General features: G+C 47.7%; 1 protein-coding gene across 1 annotated transcript in view; it reads left to right on the forward strand.

Moving 5' to 3' along the window:
- Positions 1–13914, forward strand: part of cfap65 (cilia and flagella associated protein 65) — a 218878-nt gene that overhangs the window by 145145 nt on the left and 59819 nt on the right. The window contains exons 23-24 of the mRNA XM_055638826.1: positions 1319–1477; positions 5509–5652. Coding sequence (XP_055494801.1) covers positions 1319–1477; positions 5509–5652 — 303 coding nt within the window. The remainder of the gene's footprint in view (positions 1–1318; positions 1478–5508; positions 5653–13914) is intronic.

The following is a 13914-nucleotide window of genomic DNA, read 5'->3' on the forward strand; positions in this document are numbered from 1 at the left end:
CACTGATTCCTTTAGCCACAAGGGCCACATCTAACTCCCTCTTAAATATAGCCAATGAGCTGGCCTCAACTACCTTCTGTGGCAGAGAATTCCAGAGATTCACCACTCTGTGTGAAAAATGTTTTCCTCATCTCGGTCCTAAATGATTTCCCCCTTATCCTTAAACTGTGATTTTATACTATATTTTAGTGTCCTGCATTGTGCAGTATTTAAATAGTGCGGTCACGGTGGCGCAGCGGTAGAGTTGCTGCCTCGCACCGCCGGAGACCCGGGTTCGATCCCGACTACGGGTGCTGTCTGTACGTAGTTTGCACGTTCTCCCCGTGATCTGCGTGGGTTTTCTCCGAGAGCTTCGATTTCCTCCCACTATCCAAAGGCGTGCAGGCTTGTAGGCTAATTGGCTTGGTAAAATGTAAAAAAAAATGTTCCTAGTGGGGTGTGGGATAGTGTTAATGTGCGGGGATCGCTGGTCGGCCCGGACCCGGCGGGCCGAAGGGTCTGTTTCCGCGCTGTATCTCTAAACGACACCAATCCCATTTAACAGTGGTGCAATGGTAGAGTTGCTGCCTCAAACAGCACCAGAGACCCAGGTTCAAACCTGGTTACGTGTGTTGTCTGTACATTCCCCTGGTGACCACAGGGGTTTTCCCCGGGTGCTCCGTTTCCTCCCACACTCTGAAGGCAGGCGGGTTTGTAGGTAAATCAGCCTCTGTAAATTGTCCCTGGCGTGTAGAATAGAAGTAGTGTATGGGTAATTGTTGGCTGGCAAGGACTCAATCGACCAAAGGGCCCTTTTCCACCATATATCTAAGTAAGTAAGTAAGTTTATTGGCCAAGTATTCACATACAAGGAATTTGCCTTGGTGCTCCACCCACAAGTAACAACATGACATACAGTGACAGTTACGAATGAATCAGAAAACACTAAACATTAATAATAATAAAGCATTATTGATAAAACACCATTGATCAAGCATGTGAACCAACAAAATACCAGATCAAAGGGAGGCTACAGATTTTTGGCTGTTGAGTAGAGCAACTACTCGTGGATAAAAACTGTTTTTATGTCTGGCTGTGGCAGCTTTGACAGTCCGGAGTCGCCTTCTAGAGGGAAGTGATTCAAAGAGTTTGTGGCCAGGTTGAGAGGGGTCAGAGATGATCTTGCCTGCTCGCTTCTTGGCCTTTTAAAGTAACGGTTGTGTCCAAACACTGACAGAATAACTCATTTAACCTCCCTCAGTGAATTTTTCTATCTATTTTGTGGTTTTAGCGTTTCTTCTAATTGATTGTATTCCTGTTTGCTGCCTTACCTCTCCAGGTGAATACCCCGATCCACATCCTTAATGGAGACTCTGCCCTGGTGACCATCACAGGTATTGGGTATGACAAGCGCGTCCTGGGCACCTGCGCCTCTTTCAATGATCCATCGTCATATGCCGGAGCCCCAGCCATACAACGAGCTCCTGTCCTTGGGCAGGTGAGACAAGTGTTAGATAACGGTGGTACAGAGGTTAAACTGGCAGGGGGATAATCCAGAGGCCTGGACCAACAATCTCAAGACCTTCAAATCCCATCCTGGCAACCAGGGAATTTACATTCAGATAATAATCTGACATCGTTTCAGGTTCTTTCCGGGAAAAGTATAAAAGCCTGTCCCACGGTACGAGTTCATTCCAAGAGCTCTCCCGAGTTTTAAAAAAAATCAAGCTCGTGCTAAGAACGGAGAATGAACGTAGCGGGTACGTCGGAGCTCGGGGATGTCGCTTAGCGCTAACGGCAGGCACTTGGGAAGACTCGCTAACGGCAGGTCAGCTCGGGAAGACTCGTGAAGATTTTTCAACATGTGGAAAAATGTCCACGAGAGCCCCGAGTACCGACGAGTGGCCATTACCGTAAATCTCCGAGTTCGAATCAGGGCAAACTCGGGAGAACTCTTGGAATGAACTCGTACCGTGGGACAGGGGTTTAAAACTTTTCTTTAATGTAGACACAAATGCCGGAGAAACTCAGCGGGTGAGGCAGCATCTATGGAGCGAAGGAAATGGGCGGCGTTTCGGGTCGAAACCCTTCTTCAGACTGATGTGGGGGTGGGGGAGGTGGGAAGAAGAAAGAAAGAGGCGGAGACAGTGGGCTGTGGGAGAGCTGGGAAGGGGAGGGAAAATAGACAATAGACAATAGGCAATAGGTGCTGGAGTAGGAGTAGCACCAAGAAGCAGACACTGTCAGACCCACTAAACCTCCTCCAGCCCCTTTGCGTTTGCTGTAGCCTTGCAGAAAGAACTGCACGTTTAACGCCTCAGTCAATGAGATTGGCTCCAATTGGAGGGCCAGCAGAAGAAGATTGACAATAGACAATAGGTGCAGGATTAGGCCATTCGGCCCTTCGAGCCAGCACCGCCATTCAATGTGATCATGGCTGATCATCCCCAATCTGTACCCCGTTCCTGCCTTTTCCCCATATCCCCTTACTCCACTATTTTTAAGAGCCCTATCTAGCTCTCTCTTGAAAGCTTGCAAAGAGGGAGAAAACAGGGTTGTGGATGGAAGGAGGAATCACACGGGGGGGGGGGGGGGGGGGGGGGGGGGGGGGGGCGCGAGAAAGGAGGTTGTTAAATTGTCTTTGGTGAGAGGAGAACATCTTCAAAGTAGGCATACCTTGAGGAGATTTCGCAGTGGAGTAGACAAAATGTTTAAGAAGGAACATTCCTTCAATAATGATGGCCTCCTGGCTCACTAATGCTGTGCAGGAGCCTTTCATTCTTTCCCTACCTACTTTGGCCGATATGATGGGCGGTCACGGTGGCGCAGCGGTAGAGTTGCTGCCTAACAGCGAATGCAGCGGCGGAGACCCGGGTTGGATCCCGACTACAGGTGCTGTCTGTACGGAGTTTGCACGTTCTCCTCGTGACCCTGCGTGGGTTTTCTCCGGGCTCTTCGGTTCCCTCCCACATTCCAAAGACGTACAGGTTTGTAGGTTAATTGGCTTGGTAAATGTAAAAATTGGCCCTAGTGGGTGTAGGATAGTGTTAATGCATGGTGATCGCTGGTCGGTGCGGACACGGTGGGCCGAAGGGCCTGTTTCCGTGCTGCATCTCTAAACTCTAAACTAATAGGAGATTAGTCCCATATAGGAGATTAGTGGGAAAAATTAGGGCACATGGTATTGGGGGTAGAGTGCTGACATGGATAGAGAAGTGGTTGTCTTTCAGGAAACAAAGAGTAGGGATTAACGGGTCCCTTTCATAATGGCAGACAGTGACTAGTGGGGTACCGCAAAGCTCAGTGCTGGGACCGCAGCTATTTACAATATACATCAATGATTTGGATGAAGGGATTCAAAGTAACATGAGTAAATTTGCAGATGACACAAAGCTGTGTGGCAGTGTGAACTGTGAGGAGGACTCAATGAGAATGCAGGGTGACTTGGACAGGTGGGGGGAATGGGCAGATGAATGGCAATGCAGATAAATGTGAGGTTATCCACTTTGGTAGCAAAATCAGGAAGGCAGATTACTATCTAAATGGCGTCAAGTTGGGAAAAGGGGGAGTACAACGGGATCTGGGGGTCCTTGTGCATTAGTCTATGAAAGTAAGCATATAGGTACAGCAGGCAGTGAAGAAAGCGAATGGCATGTTGGCCTTTATAACAAGAGAAATCAAATATAGGAGCAAAGAGGTCCTTCTGCAGTTGTACAGAGCCCTAGTGAGACCACACCTGGAGTATTGTGTGCAGTTTTGGTCATCCTAATTTGAGGAAGGACATTCTTGCTATTGAGGGAGTGCAACGTAGGTTTACAATGTTAATTCCCGGGATGGCACGACTGTAATATGCTGAGAGAATGGAGCAGCTGGGCATGTACACTCTGGAGTTTAGAATGATGAGAGGGAATCTCATTGAAACATATAAGATTGTTAAGGGTTTGGACAAGCTAGAGACAGGAAACATGTTCCCGATGTTGGGGGAGTCCAGAACCAGGCGTACAGGTTTGTAGGTAAATTGGCACGGTAAATGTAAAAATTGGCCCTAGTGGTTGTAGGATAGTGTTAATGCGCAGTGATTGCTGGTCGGTGCGGACCCGGTGGGCCGAAGGGCCTGTTTCTGCGCTGCATCTCAAAACTGTAAACTATTTAACTATAACAGTTTAAGAACAAGGGGTAAGTCATTTGGAACGGAGACGAGGAAACACTTTCTCTCACAGAGAGTGGTGAGTCTGTGGAATTCTCTGCCTCAGAGGGCGGTGGAGGCCGGTTCTCTGGATTTTCCTGGTTTTCAAGAGAGAGCTAGATAGGGCTCTTAAAAATAGCAGTCAGGGGATACGGGGAGAAGGCAGGAACAGGGTAATGATTGGGGATGATCAGCCGTGATCACATTGAGTGGCGGTGCTGGCTCGAAAGGCAAATGGCCTCCTCCTGCACCTATTGTCTATTGTCTATTGTCTATTATATCTCTCTGTGACTCCATGCCGATGTGCTGAATCAAGTTTTGAGTTGTATTTAAACCGACTGGAATTGTTCTGCAATGCCACAAAGAAACTAAAGGGGCTGTCCCACAGCAGCGACCTAATTGGTGAGTTTAGAAGAGTATAGGCGAGGTACATATGACAATCCCGCCATCCCGGGAATTAACCTTGCTTCCATCAGAAGGTCACATTTATTGATAATTACACAACGTTCCTGAGCAAATGAAGCAGTTTTAACACTTTTCAGATTTGACACTTTTCTCCGTGGCTTTTTAATTCTCTTGATTGTAAAATGCTTTGTATGCAATTTAAATAATTTTTCATCTTTAACTATATTTACAAAGAACCCATACTGAAGGGCTTCTGCACTGTTGTAGAGGGCAGCACGGTGGCGCGGTGGTAGAGTTGCTGCCTCACAGCGCCTGAGACCCGGGTTCGATCCTGACTACAGGTGCTTGCCTGTACGGGTTTGTACCTTCTCCCAGTGTGGGTTTCTCTTGCAGCTCCAGTTTCCTCCCACACTCCAAAGACGTTCAGGTTTGTAGGTTAATTGTCAAGGTGTAATTGTACATTGTTCCATAGCGTGTATAGGATAGTATAAAAGCCCTGTCCCACGGTACGAGTTCATTCCAAGAGCTCTCCCGAGTTTAAAAAAAATCAAACCCGTGGTAAGCACGGAGAATGAACGTAGCGGGTACGTCGGAGCTCGGGGACGTCTCTTAGCGGCTCGTAACGCTAACGGCAGGAACTCGGGAAGACTCGCTAATGGCAGGTAAGCACGGGAAGACTCGTGAAGATTTTTCAACATGTTGAAAAATGTCCACGAGAGCCCCGAGTACCGACGAGTGGCCATTACCGTAAATCTCCGAGTTCGAATCAGGGCAAACTCGGGAGAGTTCTTGGAATGAACTCGTACAGTGGGACAGGGCTTTAAGTGTGCGGGGATCGCTGGTCAGCCGCGGACTCGGTGGGCCGAAGAGCCGGTTTCTGCGCTGAATCTCGAAACTAAACTGAGAGGAATTGCTAAAATCTTCAAAATTTCTTACAGCTGATGTTTATGTCCGAAGAGCGGATTTCTTTTGGAAATATTCCTGTCTTCACGAAGAGTAGCCGCATTATCTTTCTGTACAATGTTTCCGAGACAGAAGTCATCTCTTACACCTGGCATTCCACTTCTGTGCACGTCAGTGAGGTAAAAGATCCACTAACATGCTCTGACTATAGATGATCAAATATTAAAATTGGGACCAGATTCAAAATGTTGTATATGAATGCGCGAAGTATAAGAAATAAAGTGGACAAGCTAGAGGCTCGGTTAGAAATTGGCAAGTATGATGTAGTGGGAATTATAGGGACATGGCTGCAAGTGGGCCAGGGCTGGGAACTGAATATTCAATTCCTCTTATCGAAAAGACAGGGTGGGGTAGCTCTGTTGGTGAGGAATGAAATTCAGTCCCTTGCGAGGGGTGACATTGAAACAGGAGATGTGGTCAGTATGGATAGAATTAAGGAATTGTAAGGGTCAAAAGACCCTAATGGGACACATACTGGCCTCCAAACAGTAGCCTGGATATAGGGTGCAAGTTGATTCAGGAGTTAAAATTGGCATGTTGTAAAGGTAATTATACGTTTTTTTACGGAGATTTCAACATGCAGGTAGACTGGGAAAATCAGGTTGGTACTGGACCCCAAGATAGGGAGTTTGTGGATTGCCTCCGTGATGGATTCTTAGAGTAGCATGTACTGGGGCCTACCAGGGAGATGGCAATTCTGGATTTAGTGTTGTGTAATGAGCCAGATTTGATAAAGAGAACTTGAGGTTAAGGAGCCATAGGAGCTAGTGACCATAATATGGTCAATTTTAATCTACAATTTGAGAGGGAGAAGCATAAATCGAAGGTGTCGATGTTACAGTTGAACAAAGGGGACTATGGAGCCATGAGGGAGGAGCTGGCCAAAGTTGACTGGAAAGATACCCTAGCAGGGATGACAGTGGAACAACAATGGCAGGTATTTCTGGGAACAATACAGAAGGTGCAGGATCAGTTCATTCCAAAGAGGAAGGCAGATTCCAAGGGGAGTAAGGGGCGACCGTGGCTGACAAGGGACGTCAAGGACAGTTTAAAAATAAAAGAGAAGAAGTACAGCATAGCAAGGATAAACGGGAAGCCAGAGGATTGGGTAATGTTTAAAGAGCAACAGAAGATAACTAAAAAGGCAATACGGGGAGAAAAGATGAGGTACGAGAAGGTAAGCTAGCCAAGAATATAAAAGAGGATGGTAAAAGCTTCTTTAGGTATGTGAAGAGGAAAAAATTAGTTTAGACCAAAGTTGGACCCTTGAAGACTGAAAAAGGTGAATTTATTGTGGGGAAACAAGGAAATGGCAGATGAGTTGAACAGGTACTTTGGATCTGTCTTCACTAAGGAGGACACAAACAATCTTCCTGATATAGTAGTGGCCAGAGGATCTGGGGTGACGGAGGAACTGAAAGAAATCCACATTTGGCAGGAAATGGTGCTGGATAGACTGATGGGACTGAAGGCTGGTAAATCCCTAGGACCTGATGGTCTGTATCCCAGGGTACTTAAGGAAGTGGCTCTAATCCTGGGCGCACTGGTGATCATTTTCCAATGTTCTATAGATTCAAGATCAGTTCCGATGGATTGGAGGGTAGCTAATGTTATCCCACTTTTTAAGAAAGGCGGGGGAGAGAGAAAACAGAGAATTATAGACCAGTTAGCCTGACATCGGTGGTGGGGAAGATGCTGGAGTCAATTATAAAAGATGAGATAGCTGAACATTTGGATAACAGTAACAGGATCGGTCCGAGTCAGCATGGATTTACGAAGGGGAAATCATGCAAATAGTCAATCAATAGTCAATAGTCAATAGTCTATTTAATTGTCATTTGGACCCCTGGAGGTCCAAATGAAATGCCGTTTCTGCAGCAATACATTACACACAAATAGACCCCAGACACAACATAATTACATTTTACATAAACATCCATCACATAGCTGTGATGGAAGGCCAAAAAAACATCTCTCCACTGCACTGCCCTCCCCCCCCCCCCCCCCCCCCCCAATGTCAGAGTCAAAGTCAAAGCCCCCGGCTGGCGATGGCGATTGTCCCGCGGCCATTAAAGCCACGCCGGGTGGTGCGAGGTCGCAAACCGGGTCTTGGTGTTAAAGACCCTGGTGTGCGCTTGCAGAGTCCCGCGGCCATTCCAAGCCGCGCGGGGCAGTGGTGTTAGGCCCCGCTCCAGGAGCTCTTCGACCCCACAACTCGGGCGGGAGAAGTCGCCGTTGCAGGAGCCCCGAAAGGTGGTCTCCCTCCAGGGATCCGCGGGCTCCCGGTGCCGCCGTCCGCAGACCCGCAGTAGCAGCCTCCGCATCAGCAGCAGCAGCGGCAGCGGCAGCAACGGCAGCAGCAGCAGCAGCAGCAGCAGCAGCAGCAGCGGCAGCGGCAGCGCTCCTCCACCGCTCCACCCGCTCCGGTCTCGGCCAGCTCCGCGACGGCGACGGTGAGTCGTAGCACCAGAGTCCCCGGCTTCTTCCTGTTGGAGGCCGCTCCTCGTTGCGGCCCCAACGACAACTGAGACCCGACGAGAAAAGGTCGGGTCTCCAGTGCAGGGAGAGATTCAAAAGTTCCCCCCCCCCTCCCACCCCACCCCCCCCCCCCCTACACACACACCACAACATAAAATAACAAAAAATCTGGTAAAAACACAGACAAAAAATAATAAAAACGTGGACAGGCTGCAGACTATAGCACTGCTTGACTAATCTTCTGGTATTTTTTGAGGATGTAACTATGAAAATGAACAAAGGAGAGCCAGTGGATGTCGTATACGTGGACTTTCAGAAAGCATTTGATATGGTCCCTCATAGGAGATTAGTGGGCAAAATTAGGGCACATGGTATTGAGGGTAGAGTGCTGACATGAATAGATCCGGTCCGGGGGCTGGGACGGTGCTCCGGTGGCTGGGACGACGTTCTGGCGGCGGTGTCCAGAGTCCTGGGTTCAGCCGCGGGCCGGCGGCTGCGTGTGCTGGACTGGAGGTGCGGCGGCTTCGACCACCCCGGGCAGCAGTGTTTGAACCGGCCCGTTTGCGGGGTTCGGTGAGCTGCGGGACTGTTTGTACCATCGCCCGGTGGGGTATCGCCTCAGCACAGAGGGAGAAGAGGGAAGAGACTGCAGCCCTAAGATTTTTGCCTCCACCACAGTGAGGAGGTGTTTGGAGGACTCACTGTGGTGGATGTTAATTTGTGTTTATTGTTGTTTATTATTGTATCATTGTATGTATGACTGCAGGCACGAAATTTCGTTCAGACCGTAAGGTCTGAATGACAATAAAGGAAATTCAATTCAATTCAATTCAATTCAAAATTGGTTGGCAGACAGGAAACAAAGAGTAGGGATTAACGGGTCCCTTTCAGAATGGCAGGCAGTGGCTAATGGGGTACCGCAAGGCTTGGTGCTGGGACCGCAGCTATTTACGATATACATCAATAATTTAGATGAAGGGATTCAAAGTAACATTAGCAAATTTGCAGATGACACAAAGCTGGGTGGCGGTGTGAACTGTGAGGAGGAGGATGCTATGAGAATGCAGGGTGACTTGGACAGGTTGGGTGAGTGGGCAGATGCATGGCAGATGCAGTTTAATGTGGATAAATGTGCGGTTATCCACTTTGGTAGCAAAAACAGGAAGGCAGATTATTCTCTAAATGGTGTCAAGTTGGGAAAAGGGGAAGTACAACGGGGTCTGGGGGCCCTTGTTCATCAGTCAATGAGAGTAAGCATGCAGGTACAGCAGGCAGTGACGAAAGCGAATGGCATGTTGGCCTTCACATCAAGAGGAGATGCGTATCGGAGCAAAGAGGTCCTTCTGCAGTTGTACAGGGCCCGAGTGAGACCACATCTGGAGTGTTGTGTGCAGTTTTAGTCCCCTAATTTGAGGAAGGACATTCTTGCTATTGAGGGAGTGCAGCGTAGGTTTACAAGATTAATTCCCGAAAAGGTGGGACTGTCATATGCTGAGAGAATGGAGAGGCTGGGCTTGTGTACACTGGAATTTAGAAGGATGAGAGGATATCTTATTGAAACATATAAGATTATTAAGGGTTTGGACACGCTTGAGGCAGGAAATATCTTCCTGATGTTGGGGGAGTCTAGAACCAGGGGCCACAGTTTAAGAATAAGGGGTAAGCCATTTAGAACGGAGATGAGCAAGCACATTTTCACACAGAGAGTTGTGAGTCTGTGGAATTCTCTGCCTCAGAGGGCGGTGGAGGCCAGTTCTCTGGATACTTTTAAGAGAGAGCTAGATAGGGCTCTTAAAGATATCGGAGTCAGGGGATATGGGGAGAAGGCAGCAACGGGGTACTGATTGGGGATGATCAGCCATGATCACATTGAATGGTGGTGCTGGCTTGAAAGGCCGAATGGCCTACTCCTGCACCTATTGTCTATTGTCTGTTGTCTATTTGCACATTCTCCATGTCATTGAGTCATGGAGTCATACAGCGCGGAAATCGGCCCTTCAGACCATCTTGCCCATGATCGACCAGCATGTCCCAGCTACACTAGTCCCATCTGCCTGTGTTTGGTCCATATCCTTCTAAACCAGTCCTATCCAATTACCTAATTGTTTCTTAAATGTTGCAATAGTCCCTGCCTCGACTACCTCCTCTGGCAGCTCGTTCCATTATCCCACCACCCTGTGTGTGAAAAAGTTATCCCTCAAATTCCTGTAATAAGTTTTTCTCCCTTCACCTTACACCAACATCCTTTGGTTCTCAATTCCCCTACAATGGGCAAGAGGCTCTGTGCATCTCCCCAATCTACTCCACCAATGATTTTATACACCACTATAAGATGCGACTGCGTCTGCATTGGTTTCACATGCGTACTCTAGTTTCGCTCGCACATACCTAAGACTTTGTAGGTTTGTAGATCAATTGGCCTCTGTAAAGTCAAGTCAAGTCAAGTCAAGTCAAGTTTATTTGTCACATACACATACGAGATGTGCAGTGAAATGAAAGTGGCAATGCTCGCGGAACAACAAAACAACCAAACAAATTATAAACACAATCATAACACACATATTATTTTACATAATAAATAATAGAAGGAAAAACGTTCTGTACAGTTAGTCCCTGGTGAGAAAGGCGTTTACAGTCCGAATTGCCTCTGGGAAGAAACTCCTTCTCAACCTCTCCGTTCTCCCTGCATGGCAACGGAGGCGTTTGCCTGACCGTAGCGGCTGGAACAGTCCGTTGCAGGGGTGGAAGAGGTCTCTTCCTATTGGGAAGAGGTCCTCTTCCTAAATTACCCCTATTGGGAAGAGAGTGAACAATAAAATGGGATAACATAGAACTAGCTTGGAAACAAGAAAGTGCAGATGCAGGTTGACAAAAAAAACCCCACAACAGTTGGAGTAACTCAGCGGATCAGGCAGCATCTCTGGAGAATGTGGATAGATGACGTTTTGGGTCGGGACCCTTCTTTAGACTTCTTCAGAACTAGTATGAATGGGTGATCGATGGTCAGTGTTTCCATGTCATATCTCTAAGCGAAAATAAATTAATTCTCGTTTGGGCTCACGCTGTGTAGATTCTAATGTCCCTACTCCCAGTCTAACTGCATCACTAGACCATATCCATTCACTCCATTGATACCTCATGCTGCCTCGGCAAGGCCAGCAGCATTAAATACCACTCCCCCGGCAAGGCCAGCAGCACAGATCCTATAGCGAGCCAGATAGATCACTCGACGAAAAAGACGTAGCGCGGTCATGGGCAAATTCATGGGTAATTTTTGACCCCATTTCCATCACCGGCTTCCGTCTCCACACCAAAGATCCCATATAGCCCCCTGTCCCACTCAGGAAACCTGAACGGAAACCTCTGGAGACTTTGCGTCCCACCCAAGGTTTCCGTGCGGTTCCCGGAGGTTGCAGGTGGTTGCCAGAGGTTGCAGGTAGTGGAAGCAAGTAGGGAGACTGACAAAAACCTCCGGGAACCTCTGGGAACCGCATGGAAACCTTGGGTGGGGCGCAAAGTCTCCAGAGGTTTCCGTTCGGGTTTCCTAAGTGGGACAGGGGTAGGAGGATACTAGTGCGGAGACGGAAGCCGGTTACGGAAACATCCTCGTAAAAATCAAAGTTATTGGGTAAAAATCTTCTCCTCATTTTCAGAATTATAATTTATTAACACAAACTGTTCCCCCGCAACGTTGATTACATTGCGAGCCGGGTCGGGTTACTGAAATGGATGGAAAAAACGGCCCACGTTCCGCTCCGTTGCGTACTACACGTCAGCCCATTGCATTTAGAAGGAGTGGTCTATCTTGCTATAGCACCTTTGGCCAGCAGCCAGTACCACCCTCTTCTCCCCTCTCCTATCGGGCAAAGGGTATATAAGTGTGAAAACGCACATCTCCAGATTTAGGGACAGTTTCTTCCCGGCTGTTATCAGACGACTTAACCATCCTACCACCAACCAGAGAGCGGTCCTGAACTACTACCTACCTCATTGGTGATCTTTGATCAGACTTTACTGGCTTTACCTTGCACTAAACATTATTCCCTGATCTTGTATCTAAACACTGTAAATGGCTTGATTGTAATCACGTATTGTCTTTCTGCTGACTGGTTAGCACGCAACAAAAGCTTTTCACTGTACATCGATGCACGTGGCAATAAACTAAATTAAACGAAACATAATCCAACACCCCCTTCCCTGAGCAACTCTCTCCACACCAGCCTTCTCCCTCAGGCTAAGCTGAAAGGTGTGTGTATTTACGTGACCCCAAATTTCATTCCCCAAACTGAACAAACCCATATACAGGTACATATTTTGCATGCTAGAATCAACATTTCATTCAGATATTCAGCAAAGTATTTCTAATTTCAAGATTGAAACATGGATATTCCACATGGATATGCAGGGAAGGGTGGAGTATGGATCACGTGCAGGCAGATGAGATTAGTTTGACTTTGTTTAAGAAAGAACTGCAGATGGTGGAAAAATCGAAGGTGGACAAAGATGCTGAAGAAACTCAGCGGGTGAGGCAGCATCTGTGGAGCAAAGGAATATAGGTGACGTTTCGGGTCGAGGCCCTTCTTCAGACTGATGTGGAGGTTGGGGAGGGGGGTGCGGGACGAAGAAAGGAAGAGGCGGAGACAGTGGGCTGTGGGAGAGCAGGGAAGGGGAGGGGAAGGAGGGAGAAAGCAGGGACTACCTGAAATTGGGGAAGTTAATGTTCATACCGCTGGGGTGTAAACTACCCAAGCGAAATATGAGGCGCTGCTCCTCCAATTTGCGGTGGGCCTCACTCTGGCCATGGAGGAGGCCCAGGACAGAAAGGTCGGATTCGGAATAGGAGGGATAGTTGAAGTGCTGGGCCACCGGGCGTTCAGGTTGGTTAGTGTGAACCGAGCGGAGGCGTTCGAGTAACTCAGCGGGCCAGGCATTATCTCTGGAGAAAAAGGCTGGGTGATGCTTTGGATCGGAACCCTACTGTACGAGGTAATTCATGAGTCCTCCCGAGTTTTCCCCTGATTCGAAATCGGAGAATGTCCATAGCAGGGTCCGTAGGAGTTTGTGGATGTCCCGTAGCGGCTCGTAATGCTAACGGTAGGTACTCGGGACATCCGGTAAACTCGTGACATTTTTTCATCCCTGCAAAAAATGTCCACGAGTAAAAAAATACTCGTGATGAAAAAAAAAGGTTATTTTTTATACCTACCGTTAGCATTACGAGCCGCTACGAGACATCCACGAACTCCTACGGACCCGCTACGGACATTCTCCGAGTTCGAATCGGGGGAAAACGCGGGAGGACTCGTGAATTACCTCGTACAGTGGGACAGGGGCTTTAGACCCGAAGGAGAGTCTGAAGAAGCATCCCGACATAAATACGCTAATCACACGCTTATAATGTCTTATGCACAACTTTCACTGGTGCATTTAGACTTCAAACGACAAGAAAGTACATAAGGGCAAGAAGATTAGTCTAAGTAGTAGCTATTAAGAAGGGAAAGCTTGACAGGATAAGAGTGGTATAAAGGGGAAGAGGTTAATGGGTGAAAATCTTGAGGCTGCTTATTGTCAGCATGTCAGGTTTGGAGCGTTGCTGATACTGTGTAGAGATCAGGAGGAATGACTAAAAGAAGGATGTGGCCATGCAAGGAGAATTTATCACTATGATTCCCTTTTATGTAAATAACTGTCCAGCATTTTTCACACTCCCCTTTGATCACCCTTTTTATCCATAAACCTATGTAAAACGTTGAGACGTCCTTCTATTCAGCTGAGATGCTACAGCAATGTATGGTAGAATGATTTTTGAGACTATCTTTTCTCCTTCTTGAATGAATGAATGAATAAGTTTATTGGCCAAGTATTCACATACAAGTGAACTGAGAGGAGGACGCTATGAGAAT

This window comes from Leucoraja erinacea, chromosome 7 (genome assembly GCF_028641065.1).
Source record: "Leucoraja erinacea ecotype New England chromosome 7, Leri_hhj_1, whole genome shotgun sequence".
NCBI lineage: Eukaryota > Metazoa > Chordata > Chondrichthyes > Rajiformes > Rajidae > Leucoraja > Leucoraja erinaceus.